Source organism: Coffea arabica, chromosome 1e, assembly GCF_036785885.1.
Source record: "Coffea arabica cultivar ET-39 chromosome 1e, Coffea Arabica ET-39 HiFi, whole genome shotgun sequence".
Taxonomy (NCBI): Eukaryota; Viridiplantae; Streptophyta; class Magnoliopsida; order Gentianales; family Rubiaceae; genus Coffea; species Coffea arabica.
The window spans coordinates 51,336,902-51,361,161 of NC_092311.1; the positions used below are offsets into that span (position 1 = coordinate 51,336,902).

The following is a 24,260-nucleotide window of genomic DNA, read 5'->3' on the forward strand; positions in this document are numbered from 1 at the left end:
AACCAGACATTTACAAGAAGGCAGTTTTGGAATAAGTTAAACGCCCGGCAATATCTAAACTGACGCACAACCTTAAAATATCTTTCGTTGGACGACTGACAATTCGTAATTGACCTTGATGGATGACCCCAAATAAAAATTTCTTTTTCACCCTTTAATTTGGACTAGAATGTGTTTATTTCAAGCTACAATACTGCAAATTTTAACGGTCCCTATTTGAGGACGATTCTCTCTGATTGAACTTTTTTGTTTGTTTCTTCTAAAAAAAGAATGACAGAGTTACAGTTTCTAGAATACTCATGGATAAACAAAATATCTTCCATTTTCCTTGAATCTGCCTAAAATGATGGATCCATAGACTTAGTAGAGGGAAAAAAGAAGAAGTAATCGAAATTAGAAGAGAAACAACGAATGAAGCATTGGCCAAAAGAAAGAAAGAAAGCAACAAAAAAAGATTTAACCGATTCTAATTGAAAATATTCAAGTTCGATTTTTTTTTCCCCTGAGTTCGAGTTTAGTTTCATTCTTGAATAGATTGATTTCGAATTATCTTTTCCTTGTCGAGTTGATCATTCGGTTTAACAAACGCTAAACGGACCTTACTCGCGAGTGTTTTTTTTTTTTTTTTACTCGCGAGTGTTTGAATGAGCATAAGAGGGGAAATTATATGTTATATAACCTTTTGTAATTTTGGGTTTCATATTTTCTTTGGAAGGAAGGACTAAGGAGGGGTGATTTAAGTATTAATTTTCTACAGATCATTGGTGGGGAAGGCCCTACAATGAGCCCACCGTTTCCGCAAATCAATCACGATGGTTCTCGGTCCCCGAGTCCTTATCCTCTTATCATCTCATTCCATATTATATCACCATTTCATGTGTACTTTCGTACCTTATGGCAGTGCCCCCAAACTCCACCATAAAGGCGTAAACCGCTAAAAGCCTGATAAGGGGTTTAACTGAAACACAGCAGTGAATGGACCATTGCCTTGCTCACAAGTATCCCTCCTCCTTATCTCTTCTCCAATCATCTTTGCCTCCCAAGTTGAACCCTTCTCGTGTTTCGCCCTTCAACTTTTCCGGAAATATCACCCGCCGGATCAATTTTGGTGGAAGGACTAGGAGTCCTTATCGGAGAGGGTTCTTGGTGTTAGCGGCTAGTGGTACTGGTAGTGAGTGTGGAGAGTACAGGGGTCTGTACACGCCGGTGCAACCCACGACGCCGGCTGGGAGGTTACTCAGTACTGTCTTGTTGAATGATCCCGACTATTTTCCTCAAGTTGTCCAGAAACAGTTGGAGCAGTTGGCGGTTGACCGCTATGAGGCCTTGCTCCGAATGAACTTGAGCTCTGCCTCCCATGAAGCTTGCCTTCATAGGTACTGCTCTCACCTTTCCAATTCATTGCGGAGTAGCTTTTTCTTTTTTCTCTTTTGAGGGTTATTTCAAGTTTTTAAGGAATAGATATTTGGAGTAAAATTATTGCTGAAATTTGCTGCCTATACGTCAATTTGATGTGGCATACACGTGTCTCTTCTGCGCGAGTGTCAGACATAGATTGAAAGACAGAGAGAGTGGGTGTTAGCATCTCTCTCAAGCAGATTATTGATTCAACATCATATTGTTCTGATAAGATGAATTTTGTCAAGTTCTGCTCTGTCAGTTTTTGGTTTGGAGCTCTAGCTTAGTGTTCCTTCGCTTAATAACTGTTTGCTGTCTTCTTAGCCAGTGACGATTTGTTAGAAAGGTAAAAAATTTTTGCTTGAACCTAAAAAAGTTTAAAAGAATTCCACCTTTTTAAAGAATGATAATCATGTAAACCTTTTTTCTTTATTCTATCGAGGAACTTGAGGCAAAACAAGAGCTAATATCTGGTAAATCCTCGGTATGTAAGGATGAAGTCTGCATAAATAAATGCCTAATTACCTAAAATTGGGGCTCGTAATGATGTGGAGTTGCAGAGACACAAACATGGGTGAACTACATTGCTTGTATTGTAACCTGCTGCTCATGCTGTTTAGAATTTGGATAATAGAGGTTAGTGACAATGCCCAGTGTCATGAACAATGTTGCTTCTGTGACCCTGTTACTTCTTGTTCTTGTTATAACTCTTATGTCCCCCGGTGCTTGCGTATGGTTTTAGATTATACCAAGTGTAAGATTCAGGCTATAGCCTTATCTTTTATTTCAGACTGAAAATCATGCTTAACTTAGGCTTCTGCGCATACCAAGATTTGGCTCAGCTTGCTAGGCCTCATAATATTTTGTGACCATGTAGTTTCTGTTCCTATCTTTAGTTGCACGTAACTGCACGACACTATCTTCCATGATTCCATTTGGCTTCTTTCTAGCCAGTTACTATCCTAAGGTCGCCTACAGCCCGTCAAAGATGGTTTTCTATATTAGGTTTTACTTATTCTTGAATGCCATGTTTCTTTCCGTACTCTTTGCGCTGCAGTGAGCCTCTTTGCTCTGTTCTTGACAACACAAAACAAAGCTACTACTGTAATATTTATAATGCACTTTTACTGGAAAGAAGCTCTTAGGATTGTGATTTGGAAATTTATCATGTCATGACACATGTGACCATGAAGCTAGGAGTCCTCTTAATCAAATGCATTAAGCTATTTCTAGATTAATAAGTGCTTAAAGTGGAAATAGGTAATCATGCGTATGTTTGGCATGTAGTAGAGATTATGCCCATTCTATGTCTTGGTTTCGAGTCATATGAAGCTATTGTATTTCCAGTAATCTGCTTTTACTTGTAAGGCAATATCATGGATAGTAACGGTCTTGTATCCCCAAATATGATTTGCCCGAGAGTCTGTTTTCTCTATTTGGTCATAGGCCTCTGCCTCTGCATAATTGCGTTAAGAAGCTTATTAGGATGTCAGTGCTGCCGGTGGGTCCATTGCTTTTGGTGATGGCCATGATGTCAGTATTTAATATGTGACTTCTTGCATTACATGTATGTTGTACTGTAAACTAGATATCTTAGATTCCTGTTTCTTCTCTTGACTTGCATAGTATAGTTGTTGGATAGCACAAACATGGCATAGTCGGGGGAGGGTACAGCATGGCCTGGAAAATGGCGTACTTGTATCCGCCATCAGACAGCATGTGGCCTTGTCACAAACCTCTGTTCCCAGCAAGGCAATGCATGGACTTGGAGCAAGCATTGGTGTTCCTCATCGTCCCTGCATTGTTTGAATTCCATCCAGTGCTCTAAGCTTATATACTTGCCAGGTTTATGCTTGACTCATATTGTGTCCTTGAATCTGCCTCCTGGCTTTTTGTTTAAAGTTTGGCTCTTGGGCCTGTAAAGGTGAGTGTAATTTGCTGATGGATCACCTTAAAAAGACTCTCAATACCACAGCTTGTCTTGCAAGTTACAGATACGCATGTTTGTCCAGCACCCTGCTTATATGAGAAAAAGACATGTGCAATGCCTAAATGAAATTCTGTTAGCTAGACGAATCAATTCTGATAATTAAAACTTCAGTTATTTGATTTGACTATTGAATATATGAAGAAAGTTTGTGAATTCAATTCTTGCCCCTTAATGGTGTCTTGTATTTCCTATTCTTCTATTGATTTTGGACATTGCTGAATTCCAGGAGGATTGCTGAATTGAAAGAGCATGAATGTCAAGCAGCAATTGAAGATGCTATGTATGTGTTGATATGTTCCAAGTTTTATGAAATTAGAGTGCACTTGGTTCCTCAACTTTCCAAATGCATGTACAACGGCAGACTTGAGATACTGCCTTCTAAGGACTGGGAACTTGAATCTATCCACAGCTTTGAGGTATTGGAAATGATCCGGGAGCACCTTACCACTTTCGTAGGCTGGAGAGCCAACTCTAGTGTAACAGACAAGTGGGCAGTCACTCAGATCTCTCGGCTTCAGCTCTGTCAAGTCTATACAGCTTCGGTTTTGTATGGATACTTCCTTAAGGCTGCCTCATTGAGGCATACTCTGGAAAAGAATCTGTTACATATGAACTTTGATCTTGGTCTGAATGTGGGAAGCCACTTTCCAGTTGCGGACATGTGGGCTTTAGGGTCAAAGGCTGCTATGTTTGGCCGTGTCCTGAGCACGCGATCTACATCAGTGAGCGAAGTGTCATCTAATCAGGCAAACAAAGGTGACAAGCTGAGGTGTTATGTGATGGGTTTTGACCCTGAAAGTTTGCAAATGTGTGCGAAGCCAAAATCAAAGGAGGCTGCAAACCTAATTGAGAGACAGAGTTTTGCACTGTTTGGAGATGAAAAGACTGGTCTGTTAGAAACTAATGAGGTAATTTCTACATCATTTGCAAGTCTCATGAGATATGTTTTGGAGGCCATAGCTTTTGGTTCATACCTTTGGGACGCAGAAGAATACATCAGCACCATATGTGAGCTGGAGGACAACTGACTCCACTGGGTTACATAAATATATATGGCGTCATGCCTTCCTTTCTGTGTATATATTTATTTGAGTTTTATGTGAACCGCTAATGTACAGCATCGTCTCCTATATTCCGCCGAGAGGAACAATGTATAGAAGGTTTTCTTTTTATATAGATGTATGGACGCTGGAATGCGAGGATCTTCAAGATATTGATGAATGGCAGGGAAGGGCTTCCAATTTTAACTGATGTAGATGTGATTGCTCATTTTCATCTGCTCCTAATGACTGAAGTGCTCGACGAGTCTGTGAATGCTACACAGTTGAATACTTTAACGGTTCATTTGGTCAACTTTATTTGGCCTGCATTTTGTTTAGAGTTGTAATATTGCACAGCGCGTGCTCCCGAGAATTTTACAGAGATTGAATATTCAAATTTAGGATTTGAGGAGAAGTATCAAACAAAAGGGAAATACTAGTATCGGAAATCTGTGTAGTTCGTCCGTTTGGTTGGGGTTTACCATATTTTGGATGTTCAGGTTTGATCAATTTCATCCTCCGGGAAACAACAGTAGCGTCAGGATGGAATGGAAGGCTTGCAAACTTGGACGGTACCAGAAATTAGTGCATCAAGCAATCAAAATCTGGTGGATCATCCATTCTGTGGCTGCACCTTCATAACATGCTTAATTAAATTTGCGTTGACTGACACCTAGACAAAGTTATGAAAGTGGTATATACATTTGTCTGCACCTTAAGCTAAGTAAGCGATTATATGGCGGTGTTTCCTTTTTAAAAGATTGATTCTTGAATCAGGTAAACTCTTGGATATTGGGAATATTTTCTCTTCCGGGCTTTGAATTGTTAAAATGTGTGGGGAACGACTACTCTTTATAATACTGCACGTCAATGGATCAGCTAAAGTAAAGAACCTTAATTAAACAAGTTACATCACCATGAAATGAACAGCTAAACATATATAGATAATAGAGACTGCTCGGCAAATAACAACCCCTTTAATTACTTCCTCTTTTGAGTTATACTTCGTCCAAGAAAGCCAGGCCATCATCCACCACAATGGTGCTTTTCCTATTAAACCTGGTTTTCTTGGTCTTAAGCTTGCTGTTGAACGTAGTTTCGCGGTTGATCTTCACCACAGCAGCTCACCTCCTGGTGTTGACAATCCAAGCCTTCAAACTTCCGGGGCAGGCAATACAAGGAGCATTGGAGCAGCTGGGGAATGTCATCAGGGTGTGTTTGGAGTACCTGGTGGAGCTTGGAATAGAAGCAACGACTACCCTCATCTCTTCCCTCTTTGATCTTGTCAAAGATGGGGTTTCGGGTTCTGCAGCTGCAACTGGCTCTGCTATAGGAGGATTAATGGAGAATACGAGGGCTTCGTTTGACAGTTTGATCAAAGATTTTCCTGAAGTCTTTGAAGGTTTCACAGAGCTGCTTGCAACGGCGGCGACAGATCAGTGGATCAACTGCAAGGATGCTATAGGTTATATACTCGAAAATCTTTGACTGCATGTCTAGGTTCTTCTCTGGAGATCCTTCTTGTAGAACATGCAAATTTTGGTTGTGTTTGGATTGCATTTTCCATGATTTTTCATGGAAAAATTACTGTAGCGATTTGATGTATGTGAGGGAAAAAGGTAATAGGGAAATGTGATCACGGAAAACAACGTAATTTTCCGACGAAAAATCGCAATCCAAACAAGGCCTTTGTACCGCAGAAAAAACTATACATGTACAAATTATAAGATACCCTCAAGTTAGTTGACGCAATTGTTGCTTAAAAATGTTCGGAGGTGATCAAGCTCGATTCTTCAAACTTTTTTTTTTTTTTAAATTCTTGGGTCCTTCATTCCTTCTGTTGGGGGTGTTGTGGTGATTTTAATCTTTGGAAGCAATGTGAAGGCCCGCCCATCATGAGGGCTGGTAATTCACATGTAATGGGCATTTTGAACGGTACGCTTTATATTACTAGACTACCGTCGACAAGGCCACATTGAACAAAGCCATTCAAAATATACCTGCAACTGACTTTTTGTCTGGCTGAAAAGCAAAAAAACTAAGGCTTTGCTTGGATTGCTATTTTCCGTAGAAAAATTTCGTCATTTTCCGTGAACACATTTCCCCATTACCTTTTTTCCTCACATACATCAAATCGCTACAGTAATTTTTCCATGAAAAATGACGGAAAATGCAATCCAAACGGGACCTAAAGATGCGTGTCATAAAATTGAAGTCTAAAATCTGAAATTTGAAGTGTGAATCTATTAAATTATTGAATTATTAGTATTAAATTTAATACATTTGAGTGCATATCACATTCAGTGATAAGTGAATACCTTATCACTTAATTTTGGAAATACGTTTTACCTAAAAAATTCAGTATCACTTAATTTATTCAGATGTTCAATTTTTTATTATCTAACGGTCTGAATATATTAAGTTCTAAATTTATAAAATTTAAATGTTGAATTGGGTTATCAAATAAGGTCCGGCCATCTCAATTCTCAGGTAGTCATCACCTGCAGTAGCGGAGTGTATTACACTACTATTACTGATTTGCTAATTACTACTACCAAATATTTTTGACAAAACAAAAATGAATTTTGTATAAACAAGCCTCGTTGATGAAGTATTTTAATTGGTATTTCTCATGTAGACTAAAACACTTGGGAGGCCAGAAATATGAGGGCAAAATCGCAACGAATCTTCTGTCCCATACTCTGTGTCATTCTCTGTCTCACTTTTTATTATATTACTTTTTCTCCTACATAAACATCATGTTTTAATTCTCTTTTGTTTTCTTAAGATTCAATAACTATTAATTAAGTAAAAAATAAATACAACAATTTCAAAAAAGTAATATATAATAGAAAATTAAAAAATACAGCAGAAAATTCATAAAAAATCTTATTTTTTATGCATTTTGATTTTTTTGAGTTTGTTAAATTTTGTATATTACTCAATTAATAGTTATTGGATCTTAAGGAAATAAAAAAGAATTAAAACATGATATTTATAAAGGAGAAAAAGTAATATAATAAAAAATAAAATAGATAATAACACAGGGTGTGGGACAGAAGATCCGTTGCGTTGCGTGGGAACACGAGTCGCTACGACTACGACTACGACTATGCGGATCTGCGGAAAAGCCTGCGGATTGGCCTCCAAGGCATCTAAAATTGCAAGCGGGGCCCTTCCACATCCACATCCAAAGGTATATCCGTCATCGTCGCCAGGAAGACAACGGTTTTGAGCAATCCCCACCCAGCTGCAGTTTTTTGGTTGATTCCCCTACCTCTACCAATACTCGTCCTTTCCCATTTTCTCCCTTTCTTTCTATCCCTCCCTCTCCCGCGATACTCTCCGTAAATCTAAACACTGAATTTTGCAGAGTTAGGATTTGGGATAATATGGCTGGGAAAGTTATGCAAGCGGTTCAGTTCGTTGGCTACGGCGGTGGAGCTGCCGCTTTGAAGGTATCATTTCCATTGTCTTCCTAGGAGGGCTCCTGATTTTTTGGGTGGATTTATTGAATTACTATTACTAGAATTTACTGTCATCCATTCCCATGGAAGTTAGTATAAACAATTAGGCGACATTCGTCCATGATTTTCACCCTATAGCAGTAGCGTTTTCATTTGGTTTTATTTAATTGCAAGACTTGGGATTCTTAATTAAATTTTACAATTTTTTTTGCTTCTTGTAGCATGTTGAACTTCCTGTCCCCACCCCGACCAAAGGTGAGGTCCTCCTCAAATTGGAAGCAACAAGTTTAAATCCAGTTGATTGGAAAATACAGAAAGGCGTGCTCCGACCTATCATGCCCCGCAAGTTTCCTTATGTTCCTGGTAAGTTTATCTACCCCGTTCCCGCTTCTCTCAAAATTTCCCCAGTTCTTCACTTTCCCATCGCTCTTTCCCTTCCTTTCATGAACCAGGTCTGATGTATGTAGATCTCTTGTTGTCAAACTTCTCAATGCCTTGAGAGTTTTTCTGTTATTAAAGCCTGGGTTTTCTTTGCCAAAATGATTGACTCTCTGGTTACCTTCAATGCTAGGATGAAATTACCCAATTCTTTCAGGTGTTGATATGTTGAGCTTTTCTTATCCTTCGCTTTTCCGAGAGACATTCTGTCATACGTACTTTCTGTATGCAAATTAGCATCTTTACTTGCTTTTTAACTGATTCTAACAGCCACCTTATTGGCCAAAAAGTGATCTCGAACATTCATGCTATTGTTGTCGCGTATATGCTGATTCTTTGGGTTTATATTCTGAAAGTTAAAGGCGAGGTCATGGAAAGTTCTATCTTTTTAATGGAGATAAATTGAATGTTTGCGATGTGCATTTTCGTAACTGTCTATGGAGGCTATGTGGGCCTGATTAGATTTCATGTCCATAATACTTGGTATACTTTTGATAGTTTTAAACATCTGGAAATTGGAATCTTAGGGGAAGAGCTCTGCAGAGTTGGTCATGTACTCATGTAGTTAAACTTGCCCATCCCCTGATAAGTTTTCTGGCCCGTTCCCTTCATCCTCAAAAAGAAAAGAAGAAGCTTATAAGGGGTAGCTAAGCATAAAATCTGACCAGCTCTTTAGTTACTTAAAATGTGCATTGCAATCAGCTTGTTGTTTTCAGGAGTAAAGTCGTTACTTTTTTTTCTCCTTGTCAAAAAAAAAAAAGGTTGTTCCTTTTTTATGATTTTTGTCGAATCAGCACATCATATCATCTTAAGAGCTTCTTTCAGTTGCTTAGATTGTTTTAGCAACGGTTTTCCTCATCTGACTTATGGTTGGGTGGAATAGCAACTGATGTTGCAGGAGAGGTTGTGGAAGTTGGACCTGAAGTAAAGAATTTGAAAGCTGGTGACAAAGTTGTGGCATATCTTAATCCTTTGGTGAGTATAACTATTGTTCTTTTACTTTCTTCAAAATGTTTTTGTTCTGCCTCTTGCGTTGGTTTATTTGATTGAAATTGCTTATATGGATATTATCATTTTGGTGGAAAATTGACAGCTGATTAAGAGCGCTACAAATGAATTTCTCACATCTCCAAGGAACCTTCCTTTAAACGCTTCTCAGATGCTTTTGAAGTGTAAAAGTTTTCTATCCCTCACATATGAACAAATGTTTATATGTCCCCTCAAGATTAGTACTTTTTGAACCAAAAAAGTTTGAAAGTTGGTCACACAGCTGTGCTTTGATTTCTAATTCATATATGCTTGTGCTTTCCTTTTTCTTTTTGCCTGTCCATTTTGCAGTAATTTGTTTGGGTCTATGTACTTACCACTGCATCTTTTTGAACCTAATTGATCAGTTTAAATCAGATTATGTTGGTTTCTTGACAAGTCTTGTCGAACTGGTTTGAATGGCAGTATGGTGGTGGATTGGCTGAGTTTGCTGTTGCCAAGGAGAGCTTGACTGTTCAAAGGTCACCTGAAGTATCTGCCGCCGAAGGTGCATCCCTTCCTGTTGCTGCTCTTACAGCCCATCAGGCCCTTACCCAACCAGCTGGGGTTAATCTTGATGGTAGTGGGCCGCAAAAGAACATTCTTGTTACGGCTGCCTCTGGTGGGGTTGGTCATTATGCCGTTCAACTGGCAAAACTCGGAAACACACATGTCACAGCCACCTGTGGAGCTCGGAACATCGACTTTGTGAAGAGCTTGGGGGCAGATGAGGTTATTGATTACAAGACTCCAGAGGGAGCCGCTCTTAAGAGTCCATCTGGAAAAATGTATGATGCGGTGATTCATTGTGCATCAGGCATCCCCTGGTCGACTTTTGAGCCAAATCTGAGTGCCAGGGGGAAAGTTATTGATCTCACTCCAGGCCCAAGCGCCCTCTGGACCTTCGCTGTAAAGAAATTGACCCTAGCTAAGAAGCAATTGGTGCCTTTATTGGCGGTACCCAAAAGCGAGAACCTGGATTTTCTTGTTAACTTGGTTAAAGAAGGGAAACTGAAGTCAGTAATTGACTCGAAGCATCCTCTGAGCAGGGCTGAAGATGCTTGGGCGAAGAGTATGGACGGGCATGCTACTGGGAAGATCGTAGTGGAGCCCTAAACGACGAACATCAAGTTCATTTGGCTGTGTTGATATAATTAGAAGGGGAAGTCTGCGCATGAAGCATGTGAACAAGTTTAGTTCTATTTTTTTTTTCTTTAAGTGTAAGGGGAGGACTTGAACCCGGAACTTCTCACTTGCACTCCCTTCTTTGAACTACCCAACCCATCTCTCCTCTCCCCCAAAGCATGTGAAGAAGTTGTACGTGTATGTGCTATGTGCTTGAAAAAGAGTAGTGTAAATGATGTGTCAATTGTGAAGCTTCTAACTTTTTTCGTTTGAATCAGTTAGTGTTACCATGTTGATTGTTGGGCCAATTTCGATTTTGCTTGTGTGAAAGAATGACCATCGATATGTTGAAATGGCAGACGCAGTTACTCATGGCGCCTAGGTTGCTGCTAAGCAACGTAGTCTGTAGCATTGCCTGCAGCACTTCCGTTCAGGTGCTTAATGAGATAAATCCATAGTGCTCCCACATTTTATGGTGGCTGCAGCGGCGCGGCAGGGAATCTGGGTGGAGATTATTGGGAAAAAGTATATACCTACAGCATCAATTTCATTAACGAAATAGCTTAACTTTGGTGAAGCTGTTTAAGGTAAGGTTACAGGGGGCACCTTTATAGTCACAGGAGGGCAGAATATGGTTCAAGTAAAGATTACAGGGTGCTTTTTCAAAAGGATGGCAGAATATTTTAAGCTGTTAACCTTGCTAATGTCACCGGAAAGGAATTAATTATTAATGGGATGTGATGGAAATAGGATCATCTTGCCCATACTGGTCTCCACGTTTCAGATTCTGAAACCACTATCGGGCTTGAATCAGGAATTGAATTCTTTTTGTAAGGGGTAAATTAGTGATAATCGAAAGCCATCTTTTGGATAACGGACATACGGATATGACAAACTAATCAGACTGGAATTCTAGAATCTATCTAGGTGCTAAAGTTCAGATTTAAATTCAATTCAAGTGTCGAATTTTGGTATTAGTTAACCTTTTTTTCCCCCTCTTAGTATCTACAGAAATAAAAGCAGCAAACCATTCTTGAGATTTATATGGATAGTATTTAGTGGAAGAAATTAATGCTATTTTTTTAGTGCATGCTCTGTTGATAGTTTGACTTCGGTCATATCAAAATTTGTATTTTTTCTACTGGGTGCCTTATAGGCACTTATTAAGAAATCTAAATAATTTTATTTGTATTTATAAAAAAATTTCTATTTAACTTTACATCTTCAGAAGAATAACATACGAACTATGTCTTTAATAATTTTCTAATCGATGCTAATTAGACAGATCCTTAAAATTTTAAGTAACGTAAAAATACTAAAAATTCATCTTATTAATGTACTAATATAAGTAAGGATTAATCTTCTATATATTGAAAGTGTATACACCTTCACCATTGGATGTATGACAGAAATAATTCGAATTTAAATTTAAAACTTAAAGTTTACATATGTGACATATATCCGATCGTGATAATGTATATACAATCAGTATATATAAAATTTACTTTAAGTAATGATATTCATTAAAGAGAGAAGCATTTGTATTATTTAAGACAGAAATACTGAGGTTATCTAGACCGAATTCAGTTCACATCCCAAATCCAATCGTGTCAAAGAACATTCAAAGAAACGACCATTTTTTTACCATTCTTTTACGTACATCCATCTCCAAGTTGCATTTAAGATGGTCTTGAAAGTTTTATCCGGCTTTGTATGGTGCAGAGTAGAGCATTTCTCTGCTTTCCACGAGATGCCGCTTGGGATTCCAATCCTACGTCACGCGCGCTCCGCGCGGCTCCGAGTCTAGACTAACAACAGGGCACCAGCGACCCCCATAATTACAAAAAACGCCACAGAGTTTTATTCGACTTGCGTCTCCTAAACAACTCGAGTGAATTAATTGACGGGTCCAGTCCACAATTTGCCAAGTAAATATTATCCTTTCAAAACCTTTCTTTTCTTTTCATTTCCTTCCTCCTAAACTAGCTATTAGGTTTACCTCCGATTAAGGGGCAAGACGATTTGGAGTATCAACCATTCCTTGAGGTTGAGTATTGTAATCGGTCAAAAAAAAAGTAAAGATTAAAATCACATGACATACATTGTTTATTTTTAGTATTGTGTTTGATGTCCACAAAATTCTTCTAGATTTATATTGTATTCAAAATGATTTACATGTTCAGATAAAAAACATGATACTTGTTTGAATTATATCCTTTATTTGAAGGGATAATTGCAAAAAACCTCCTCTGAGGTTTCTTTCAGTAGCACTCACCTCCCCTATGATTTACAAAATAGCATTGACCTCCCCTAATAACTAATTGGAGTCTATTGCTATCAAAAGAGCATGTGAATTTACCTAGCTATCCCCAATTATTTGTGATTATCTAATGAATGGATTTCACAAAAGAATGAATGTTGCTTGTGAATAAATTGAGGAAGTAAATAAGCTAATTATTACTAATTAAACAAATTGAGTAATTAATTGTTTAGCATTACCCTTTCAAAAATGTTTAGTAATTTAAACAAATTGTTTAGTATTACCCTTTCAAAAATGTGGACAAATCCAGGCTTAGAAGAAGTGTAACTGGGAGACTTAACGGGAGGACAAAGTGTTCAATCCGTTGGCTGGTTATTGACCACAGTTAAATCCGCCGAGTAACCAACATTCTGATCCTAAACCGTTGGACAAACACAGTGGACCAATTCGAGCTAACCATGGAATGGATTGTAACCGATTGATGAAACTGGTAGAGAAAATGCAGAATCCGTCCAACGGATTCATATCAGACTTCATTGTTTTAATTTTAAACGATTTTTGTATTTTAAATTATTTTCTACTTTCTAGTGTCTGTTTGGATTTTGTAAGCCTGCTAAGGCATATCTAACCTATGTAGCATGTTAATTGAGTATTGTTAGAGTTGAGAAAATTGTGTCAAGTTCAATTTGAAAACTTGCATTGCTTTTATCTTGGATTAGGTATTTGTGTATTGTAAGGCTATAAATAAGTCTACATGGTGCAAGTTCAGACCTCATTTAGCCATTTTAACTAGCCGTTGCATTCACCTGATGCATAAGTTGTTGCAGGTGCATTAGAAATGGTTTGCACTTGTACCACCTGAAGTTTATTGATTCTTAATAGCTTTTGTCATTTGTTTTGCTAATACTACTAGGCAAACAAGATGAAGGGCAAATCTGACACAAATTTCTCATCTTACTCCTTAAAACAAATTTTTAATGGGACCCTTTCCAGTTTGGACCGAATCTACAACAGATTCCTTAAGTTCAGGGGTGGTTAATGCAATTTCTTAAACTAGAGGGGATGTGAGTGTTACTATTAGAAATTTCAATGGAGGTTTCTGCAATTTTTCCTTATTTGAATTATAACCTTTTAAAGTTTTTGTAGAAATATACTGTAACAATGTTTTATATATGAGACGAAAAAAGTAATTTGAAAAATGTGTCAAAAGAATAGTCTAAAAATTTTTGTACAAAAACTAACAATCCAAATATTTTTTACATTTTTGTTCAAATGAATATAACCATCACTTCAACTTTGTTCTTTTTATAAATTGGTACAAATGCTAATGATTTGGAAAAGTTTATAATGAAGTAAAAAGCTTAAAAAAGGTATAATTTTGACACTTAACAAATGTTGAGAAACAACTAATGATATCCGCAATTTAATTCCTTCAACAAATCCAATGCTAAAATTGTTACATGCCATTTCATATTTAATGACCATTTTGCATTGTTTTCATGATGATTTTTCAGAGTTCTAAAACTATAAAAATAAAAAAAGTCTATCATAGTTTAAATCCTTGAAGCTCTACTTAAGCAATAATGAACAAGTTCAAAATGGATAGACAAATTTAAAATTAAAAAAGCCAACACCATTCAACCTGGTTCCAATAAAAAAAAGGTGATATGCAACTCGAGTTTTCTCTTTGGAAAAACTAAAATGTATCTGTCGTTATTTGGTTTTCTCAATTAGTAGTGTAAAAAAATTGTAGGGGCAACAAAGTACTTTAAACTGAAAAATCAGATTAGATAGAGTTAGTTGGGATCCTCGTGATTATCACAGCAGGGACAAGGGTAACTGTACACTCTAATCTATGCATGGGCATATATGTCATTTCACCAAACAAAAAGACAAATGGAGTGGCTCAAACGCTTTTGGAAGTGTCGAAATCATTTGCTTATTGGTCAAGGAGCAGACGAAGGGCATTCTGGTAAAATGAGAAATGAGAAAACATATAATTGTTCACGCCGGGGGACCACCGACATTTCCCACCACCAAGACCGAGCATGTATTTATTAGTTTAAACTTTTTAATACTAGTATTAATTTAAAGAAAGCAGGATAATTACAAAGTACCCTCACAACAAGATGCAGTTTTCTCGCTTTGCCCTACTTTTATTGTCCAATTGGATAAATCTATCTCCTCCGTTCTAAACTTTTTCAATTATCATAATGCAATACAATCAAAGTAGCCCCAAATCATTTTACCATGTTCTTGTACAAAAGCACAAATGAACATTAAATAAAAGCAATTATTTGTAGAAGTGGGCTAAAATTTATGCACACGAGGTTACATTTATTTGAAAATCATCAATTTTATTAGAAACATATTTTCTAACATGTAAAATACACGTTTATGAACAAATTATTAATTTTGAAAAAAGAATATATTTTCTGTTAGTGCAGCATATCCATCTCAAGCAACAACCAAGTCCAACATGATTTGCTATTTCTAGGTTAATTGCATCAAATTGGAGAAGGTGACAAGTTTAAGGACTGAATTGATTCAGTTGAAAAAAGAGGGGCTATTTAGAATATCTACATTTTTGGGGGTACGTTGGACTTAAGCCTAAAGAAAAATAATCCTATTGATTTTTAAAATTAAGCAACTAGTCCTACCATTCTTTGGTTTCTTCTCCTTCGCTTCTTCTGCGGATTTTGCTGTTATATGCCTTCAATACAAGCTTCCGAAATTTTTTCTCTATCCCATTTCTTCCTTTCCATCTCTCTCTTGTTCCAAACTACGTCGTTCTTGCATTGTTAATCTGAATGCCGTTTTTTCTCTCTGGATCTTTCTTTTATCCTTGATATCTCTCTCGGCATCACAGGTGAGTTTTCCACACGCTGACGACTATTATAATTGTTCTTTTGGTTTTGTTATGATCATAAGAAGCTAGGGTTTGGAATTCGAATATTTGCTGTTTTTATTCCTTAACTAAATTCAACTGCATTATGTTTTTTTTTTTCCTTTCTTTTTTTGGGAAAATTTGACTGAACATTGTTGTTATTTTCATAGAAACTCTTTTCGTTTCTGAATTGCACGTCTCCTTGCTTTGTTAGTGTAGTTTCTCGATTGTGCTGCTAATCGATTCAAAGAATCGATACTCAAAATTTGAATTATCAGCTGTGGCACAGTTTGGATTGGTGAATTTTCTATTCTCAAGTTACGTATAATAAAAATTTTAGCTATATTGTCTGTTTTCAACATATAAAGTTGATCCTGTTCTGTATTGGTCTCCGATTCTACTTTAACAAAGTGTCTTTAATGTTGAAATTTTGATGGGATTATTGTTGGGGTTAATTGATTCTTTGTGTTGGTTTCTGGATTGGTTATATTAATTTTCTCGGTGAATAGAGTCAGCTTTTACTTCCATACCTGTGTGGATGTTAACGAGTTTAATTATTATGAAGCAGAAGATTGAAAAATATTGATGGTTATTCTACAGAATATCAGACACCTCTTGAGTAGGAAATATGGCGAAAGATAGGATCTTTATGTATCTATTGGCAAATTCGAAGTTAATCTTTATTTTAATTTTTGCTCTTTCCTTGACTATTTTAGTACAAGATATGCCAAACTTAAACTGAAATTTGTATTGCCTTGTCATTACCGTCATGTCCTTTTGTTTATATTGGTAAGCTTGCTTTTTCTTGTGCTTTTGAGTCAGTTTGTGTTTATATGACATTTATCTAGAGGTTTCCTTTTGAACTTCTGACAGATGGGAACTTTTAATATTGAGGAAGATGTGATGGTGTGATATCATTGGACTCTGTTGACGGCACTGAAGTAATTGCCAGGATCTTAAGGAGAAAAGTGGCTTCTTTAGATGTTAACTTCTGATTGCAGCTTGTAGAGGCTGCACTTAAGCATGTTGATAATTCTTTGGCTGATTTTTAATCATTCGTACATTGAGAAGTGGGCCTTTTATGTGATATTGTATTATATTCAGCACATACACACTGATGGATGTCTACAACCAATTCAGAAACACTGTTTTGACAGTGTAGACACCTCTTTTGGGAGGTTTGTTGACTGAACGGAATTTAGTACATAAGTTGTTGTAAAAATTACAATGGAAAGGTGAGACTTTGTTCATATTTTCCTTTGCACATGCGTGGTCTTATTTTAGCTTCTTTTGGCATTTTCTCATCCAAATGTTATTTCAGATATAAAAGTTTGGAAGAGCTTGGAGATGGAACTTGTGGAAGTGTATATAAGGCCATTAACACAGAAACATCTGAAATTGTGAGGAAGCATTAAATTGATTTTCACATGTGACAGATATTTACTGCTTCTAGTACTAGTGATGGCATGATGGTAAGATCAATCGTTGTCTTTTTCTTTTTCCAGGTTGCAGTCAAGAAAATGAAACGGAAGTTCTATGACTGGGAAGAGTGCATGAATTTGCGAGAAGTTAAGGCATGTGAAACACTCTTTAGATTGTTATTGGTGCCCTGAGAGGGGTTTAACTTCAAAATTTTTGCGTACCTGTTCAGTAACTGGTAAAGGTTAACCTTTTTTTTTTTTTTTTTTGCAGTCACTCCGCAAGTTGAATCATCCCAATATTATAAAGTTGAGGGAAATTGTACGCGAAAATAATGAGCTGTTTTTTATTTTTGAATACATGGTATGAAGGGAAAACTCTTATGTGATTCAGTGATTGTTCTTACCTTTTCCTATTGAATACTTAGGGTCACATATGAGATTGTGATTCTATCAGAAAAAAAATTCCCCAAGTGTATAGTGCTTGTTTAGAAGGCTAACTATGTTCTGGCCTCATTATGAGTCATGACTCAGTCTTTTCTTTGAGGATACTAAAGTTGTTACATATGATTTTCTGAGAAAGTTATTTACTGTATATAAAAAACCTATGCTATCTATCTTTGCCTTGGTGTTTTTTATGCATTTCCTTGTATCAAGTTAATTGGTTCTCCACATGACTTTCCAAATTTGGGCCTGCTGTAGTAAGACTGCGACATTTTGCATATGTATTGAATTTTCCATCTAAGCAAACTTTTAAAAATAAGTTCAGAAAATTTAAGATTCCTTCGAATCTGGCATTGCGAAGAACAGATTTTTTAAAGTTATTGTTCCACATTACTGGGAATCTCAATAAATTCACGTATTGGACATGCTTCTCTCTCTCCATATTGGTTTTGTTGCACGTTTGTTTGAGTTATTTGGAAGACAACATATGTTCACACTGTGAAAGCAAAATTGTTGACGGCAACTTGATCTGTATAATCTGTTCAGGAACATAATTTATATCAAATAATGAGAGAAAAACAAAGGCTTTTTTCTGAGGAAGAGATTCGAGGTTTGATGTCTCAGGTGCTTCAAGGACTTAGTTACATGCATAGAAATGGATATTTTCATCGTGATTTAAAACCTGGTATTCATCTTCTTTTATCTGTATTTTGGTGACATTTCCTTTCCCAGCATTTTGATTTATGGCATGGCTTTACTGCTGACTCAAATTATCCAATAACCTTTCTTCCTCCAGAAAATTTGCTGGTGACAAGAGATATCATCAAAATCGCTGACTTTGGACTTGCTAGGGAAGTGTCATCACTGCCTCCGTTTACAGAATATGTCTCTACTCGCTGGTGGGTCATTTTTGCTATAACTAGAACATTCTCCATCATGAGGTCTTATTTATCATGGCTTATGAGAAACGACGTGGTTTTCCAAGGTACCGTGCACCAGAGGTTTTGTTGCAATCCTCATCCTACACTCCTGCCATTGGTGAGCAACAATGACATAAAATAGATGATTGCATTAAGTGTGACAATTATGTAATTTATGTACATGAGCAAAGGGCTTTTTTTCCTTTTTTTTTGGGCAGTGTTGGTAATGATTCCCATGCTGCTTGTTAGACTTTTTTGAGGGCACCAGGGACATTTCATAACATTTTTGTTGAGGGTTCCTGAATGTAATGAAGGATCCTCACAAGATACAGGTTTTACATATGAATAATACCTCCAGTAAATTTGTTAAGGAATGTGAAACAAACATTATCTCATCATTCTTAGGAAGTACAGATGAAAGCTTGAGCTATCTGCCCATTGAGCTTTAATTCTGATTTTGGCCTACGTAAACTTGTCCTTATTTTTTACTCTTTTTCTTTATGATTCCTGTCCCAAACATGGAATAAAGAACTTGCATCTGACTCTTGATGAACATTATACACAAACAGTTGGTAGGGAGAATCTAACTAAGTAGTTACCTTGTTCTTGACATTCTGTAGTATTTATATTCTTTTTGGTTCTTCTATTTCATATTTTCCCACAATTTCCCACTACAATTTGGTGTGATGTATTTTTTTTGGTTTACCAAACGATCTAAAAAAAAGATGTTAACTCTTTCTATGATTGGTTATTCTGTGTTCCAATCTTTTGTCCACATATTTTAAACTGTTTTATTTTATCAATTTGATGGCCTGTTTTGTTGGCCACGCATCTACACGGTATGTTTTCTGTAATTGCTTGCTGTGTATGGATCGACAAAGCAACACAACTGTCAGTGAACTGATTGATGTACCATGGCCCACAATTACGTGGTTGAGGATGTAGTTTCTTCTTTGCTGGGATATATTAAGTTATGGTATCTGGTTTACTTCCTGTGATTTCCTTGCCATTTTAGATATCATCTGACAAATTGCCTTTAATTATCGCAGATATGTGGGCAGTTGGAGCAATACTTGCTGAACTTTTTACTTTCTGCCCAATCTTCCCCGGTGAAAGGTGATTTATAACCTACTTCTGATATTCAACAAGTGAATAAAAAAGTCTTTCCACGCGTTTGCTTTGTAAGCTAGGGTTGGGGATTTTGTATTGCACTATAGGTGGAGGAAACTTTTCAAAATCATACTTAAGCTGAAGCATACTTTTGAACCTGAAAGGAAAATCAAATACATCTAATTTGAGATTGTTCAATGCTTGGAATTGTTTTATGGAAGCAAAAATCTGAAATGCCTCTTTTTAATTTTCTTTTAATTTTAATATTAATTTTTATGTTTTTTGGTTGCCAGTGAATTGGATCAGCTGTACAAGATATGCTGTGTTCTTGGTAGACCTGATTGGAGCATTTTTCCAGAAGCAAGAAACATTTCTCGTTTGGTTGACATTAGTTATTTTGAAGTTAGTTCAATTTTAATTTCTCACTAGTTTCGTGCTGCTTGTACTAGTTGCTCCCTACTTCCCCTTCTCCTTAAGTATTTATGGATGCATATTCATCTCTAGTTTTTTGCTTTTTTTTTTCTTTTAATAGATTATGCCAGCTAATCTTTCTGACATTGTCCCCAATGCAAGCATGGAAGCTATTGATTTAATCAAGGTAGCTATTCTGATCACAAGTCCTGAGTAACAGGGTCTTTGATCTGCGTTGGCTTGAGTTGTAGTCTAACAAAATAAGTATGCGTCTTCTAATATTCAAATCTTTTATTCCCTGCACAGCAACTTTTTTCATGGGACCCAGCAAAGAGGCCCAGTGCAGATCAGTGTTTACAACACCCATTTTTCCATGTAAGACATATGCTTTCCAGTTGTTCAGTAGTTGTTGCTATTATTTTTCAGTAATGACGTACCTGGACTTCTGGATAGGTTGGTTCCTGGATTCCTCGTCCACCTCCAGACCCACTCCAACTAACCCTCAGCAACTTTGGTAAGTTTATAGGCTGCTAATTTATTACTTGAGCGAGTATTTGTCATGATATTTCTTCTGAACTAATTGCAATTTTCTTCAGGATCAACACCAAATCTTGAGTTGAACCTCTGGGACTTTGGCTCTAAAAGGGATGATTGTTTTCTTGGATTAAGTTTGGCACTTAATCCCACTACTTCTAACATTGGTAATAAAATCATGACTTTTGTATGAGATTATGTTATTTTATTTATTTAACTTATTACTTTTACATCATGGCCACATAGTTTTTAGAATGTTAAGATTCACTAGCTAACCAAATGATATAATTCTTGCCTGAATGAGTGGAGTTTTATGACATTATCCACTTTACTGTAAGAGTGACAATGAGGGATGTTGTTGGAACTTCATTTTAGTGACCAACCAAGGATTTCATTTTTTGTACAGTGCTAGTTTTGCAATTCTCCAGGATCCTTTCCAGTTTTCTACTTTTGTTATTTTAATGTTTCAAAAGTTGTACAATTAACTGAGTATATTCTTTATGACTGCTCTTATGTTTTCTTTCCAGTTTGCTTCCTGTGTTTTTAACATACTATATTTTATTCACTATGTATATGGATACATTTCCTGCAGAAATGGTCCATAAAAATCAACGTAAGAAAGAGGTGAGAATAGTATATTTCAGTCCATGTATGCAGTTGCAAAACATACTCTAGTGGAGTGCGTTCTGATTGTAAAGCTTTTGTTGACCTGCAGGATATGTTGTTCTGTTCTGGTTTTCAAGGGGACTCACAACAATCAGGTAATTTTCACTTTTGTAATTTTGGTGCACAAGCCGAAGCTTGCTAGTTCTAGGATGAATTCTTTTCTAGTAAAATATGCAGAGAAGTATACTGATTTAGTTTGCACCTTCATAGACATTTTTTTTTTAAAATTCTTTTTCAAATAAAAAATAAAAATGGTATACTTGAGCTGCAGGTTCAAATTTGATTGTCTAGGTAAGATTGCATGTAGTTTCTTCTTTTTTGGGATATGTTGTAATATTGCCTTTTCTTGCTTTCCAGTTTTTTGGTCACTGCTTCCTCCGGATGATCATGGAATCTCTGATCCTGTGGAGTCTTCCTTATCATTATCATTCAGGTAGCTTAACATCTACAGTACAGCTTATAAGCTATCCCAGTGGTTTTAACTGTCCAAACTATTTTGTTTGTTATTGATATTTCTGCGAGAGGCATGTGGTTGGAATTGTGTTTTCTTGTGGATTTCATTCACCTTCTTTGTATGTAGCGGTGCCTTCTCTAGTTGGTTGTTTTTCTGTGCAATTGTTGCACATTTCTGTTCTGGAATCACTGGTCTGAGGGGCCATAAGAAACTTACAAGTTAGTAAATGCACGAGAAATCAATTCAAGCACGCATAGCAAATGTGCCTTGAATGTAAATGACTGGATATGCATTCACAAACTCAATGTCCACAAGTATGGAAGTTATGTCTTTGTTCTTGATCCATGATACGAATGTCAGAAAGGATTTAATGTTAAATCATCAAATTTGGTTCTAGGAAATGAAATTATTGGGAGTTTACAACTGAACTAAGGTATTACATGTGGCACCTGGCTAGAGTGCACATTTATAATCACTCATTTGCGCTTCCAAAGTTTTTAACCTGGCGAATGTTTAATGGACTTATAATCTGTTCTTTACGTGTTTCCCCTGTGACAGCACAATTTCAAGTTCACCGAATGGAGTTCCACAGTCAGCTGGATTTGCCATTGCCTCCTTGCAGTCTAACATCCTAGACCATCCGTTGCTTGCTCTGTCCTCTCCCTTCCAGCACGGACGCTGTCTTTGAGTGATGGAATTGGCTGTTGGTGATCAAATAAGAGAGAGATTGTAGAGAATAGCTGTAATTAGCACAGTTAAGTGTTCATATAAGATCTGTCCTATAGCAACTAAACTGGGTGTATTAGTTAATGGGAAGATTGCTTCTCAAAATCCAATCCTTGTATTGAAGACGCTGATCTGAAAAGTATTCTTTTCTCCGGAGGAGGATAGTCATGTAGATAACTATGTCGAAGAATTCCTCGAGTGGGGTAAAAAGAGGGGAACGAGAGAGGATAGCAAAGTTGTCAGACTCAAAGAAAAGTAATTATTAGTCGCTTTGTTTGTACCTTGTAAGCTTATACGAATGTGTTTCTTGTCTTCTGATGACTAAAATGACCCCAAATCTGCCTCGTCGGCCACCAAAGAAAGTTGCATCTTGAATTTTCTTAATGTTCAGTTTCGCATGCCACTCTTCTCAAAATTTTGCCAACATTTTTAGTTCCCGGATTTTAAAGGAAAAAAAAAAAAAGTTACCATCATGCTTAAGGGTGTACAAAATCATTTGAATTCATCTTTTCTGCTGCTTGACCGAGTAGCATTAACACACAAGATGCGGAGAAAATTCTGCAGATTCCCATTAGTTTGTCAGGGAGAAAGGATAACAACTTCTGGATACATAGCGAGACACGCCAAAAACTTTTGGAGGTTGAAGAGGGGAGGTATAGGAGAACTTCCTGAGGAAACGAGTGTGGAAAGCAATTACTTCAAGATCTGGAAGAAGTTATGGAAGTTAGGTATAAAAGAAAACTGAAACGTTTTTGGTGAAAGTGCATTAATGGAATTTTGCCAGTGAACAATCAGGTTTACAACAGGACAGGAAGAGGTGATCCAATTTGCAAGGGATGTGGGGAACAAGTGGAAACAATAGAGCATATGCTTCCAAACTGTAAGAGAGCTAAAAATGTTTGGAAAATGTCACCAGTTCAATAAGGTGGGGCTTCAGAACATTCTGGTAACTTTTTTTTTGCTGGTGGAATACAGTCATGGAAGCAGAAAAGAGACTTGGAGGTCAGAGCCATATTGAGCTAATAACGAACATCCTGTGGCAAATTTGGAAAGTCAGGAATGAATGACAATTCAATTCAAAGCTCAAACATCCTCTGAAGATTGTCCAGAGAGTACAAAAAGACTGGCAAGAGTAAGTTTTGGCAAAGGAAAGACGTGAACAAATGAGCACTGTTGAAACATCCAGAGTCACTAAAGAAGTTGATCAGGCACAAGATGAGGCATATGTAATGAACTTGAAGCTAGCTATCTATGAAGATAAAGATACCAAGTGGTTGGGAAGCGGCATTATTGCAAGGAAGGAATCACATGGAACAAGTTCAGACAGCTTGGACAATGAGGGACAGAGGAACAAGCATACCAGCCTTGGATTTAGCTGAAACAGTATGACTAGCTTTGATAAAGGCCAGAGGAAAGCAATGGGTAGAACTTAAGGCCCATATCCCTCACAAGCAGCTTCTGATTTCGTTGATGCCCAAGAGAATTAAGGACGTCATATTAATAACTTTGATCGATGACATTAACAACTTAAGCTCTTTGTTTCAAAAATGTTCATTTTGTTTAGATATAGAAAGTAATGATATATGTAAAGTTGTGAGTAGCTATTTAGTAGGCATATATAGTAATGAGGAACGAAACAATCCTCGGTGTGATTGACACTTCTGTATAATTTTTTTGAACCGTTGTTCTACAAGTGTAAAGCAACTCCCATCGTTTCATGGGTAAAAAAAAAAAGACTAAGTAGCAATAACACGTTTAACGACTACACAAGTCAAAAGGGAAGTAACTTTTTGTTTAATGGCGTATCAAAGCTTGAAACTGATATGCGAGACCTTTACATCAACGAAAGTGAAAATGGTGAATTTTCAATGGCATTTCCTTTAAGAGGGGTCTTACCACCGACAAGTTGAGCAAACACCGCCAACAAAGGTATTGCTAGTTTAGTC

General features: G+C 36.9%; 3 protein-coding genes across 5 annotated transcripts; all 3 read left to right on the forward strand.

Moving 5' to 3' along the window:
* The first annotated feature begins 872 nt into the window (after nucleotides 1-872).
* Nucleotides 873-4,639, forward strand: LOC113713392 (UV-B-induced protein At3g17800, chloroplastic). Its single transcript, XM_027237116.2, has 2 exons — nucleotides 873-1,376; nucleotides 3,615-4,639. The coding sequence occupies exons 1-2, from the start codon at nucleotides 976-978 to the stop codon at nucleotides 4,414-4,416; spliced, it is 1,203 nt and encodes a 400-aa protein (XP_027092917.2). The 5' UTR covers nucleotides 873-975; the 3' UTR covers nucleotides 4,417-4,639.
* A 2,923-nt stretch (nucleotides 4,640-7,562) lies between these two features.
* Nucleotides 7,563-10,758, forward strand: LOC113713402 (chloroplast envelope quinone oxidoreductase homolog). 2 transcript variants are annotated; one of them, XM_027237134.2, is made up of 5 exons: nucleotides 7,563-7,691; nucleotides 7,802-7,886; nucleotides 8,117-8,258; nucleotides 9,217-9,308; nucleotides 9,786-10,758. In XM_027237134.2, the coding sequence occupies exons 2-5, from the start codon at nucleotides 7,821-7,823 to the stop codon at nucleotides 10,473-10,475; spliced, it is 990 nt and encodes a 329-aa protein (XP_027092935.1). In that variant the 5' UTR covers nucleotides 7,563-7,691; nucleotides 7,802-7,820; the 3' UTR covers nucleotides 10,476-10,758. The 2 variants fall into 2 exon arrangements, with proteins under 2 accessions (XP_027092935.1, XP_027092928.1); XM_027237127.2 differs by having other exon boundaries at nucleotides 7,587-7,886.
* A 4,628-nt stretch (nucleotides 10,759-15,386) lies between these two features.
* Nucleotides 15,387-22,626, forward strand: LOC113713417 (serine/threonine-protein kinase MHK). 2 transcript variants are annotated; one of them, XM_027237145.2, is made up of 18 exons: nucleotides 15,388-15,613; nucleotides 16,505-16,866; nucleotides 16,953-17,031; nucleotides 17,137-17,205; nucleotides 17,324-17,413; nucleotides 18,040-18,178; nucleotides 18,290-18,392; nucleotides 18,479-18,531; nucleotides 19,463-19,529; nucleotides 19,817-19,925; nucleotides 20,056-20,121; nucleotides 20,241-20,309; nucleotides 20,388-20,448; nucleotides 20,531-20,635; nucleotides 21,061-21,092; nucleotides 21,184-21,229; nucleotides 21,492-21,567; nucleotides 22,147-22,626. In XM_027237145.2, the coding sequence occupies exons 2-18, from the start codon at nucleotides 16,859-16,861 to the stop codon at nucleotides 22,274-22,276; spliced, it is 1,302 nt and encodes a 433-aa protein (XP_027092946.2). In that variant the 5' UTR covers nucleotides 15,388-15,613; nucleotides 16,505-16,858; the 3' UTR covers nucleotides 22,277-22,626. The 2 variants fall into 2 exon arrangements, with proteins under 2 accessions (XP_027092952.1, XP_027092946.2); XM_027237151.2 differs by lacking the exon at nucleotides 21,061-21,092 and having other exon boundaries at nucleotides 15,387-15,613.
* The last annotated feature ends 1,634 nt before the right edge of the window (nucleotides 22,627-24,260 follow it).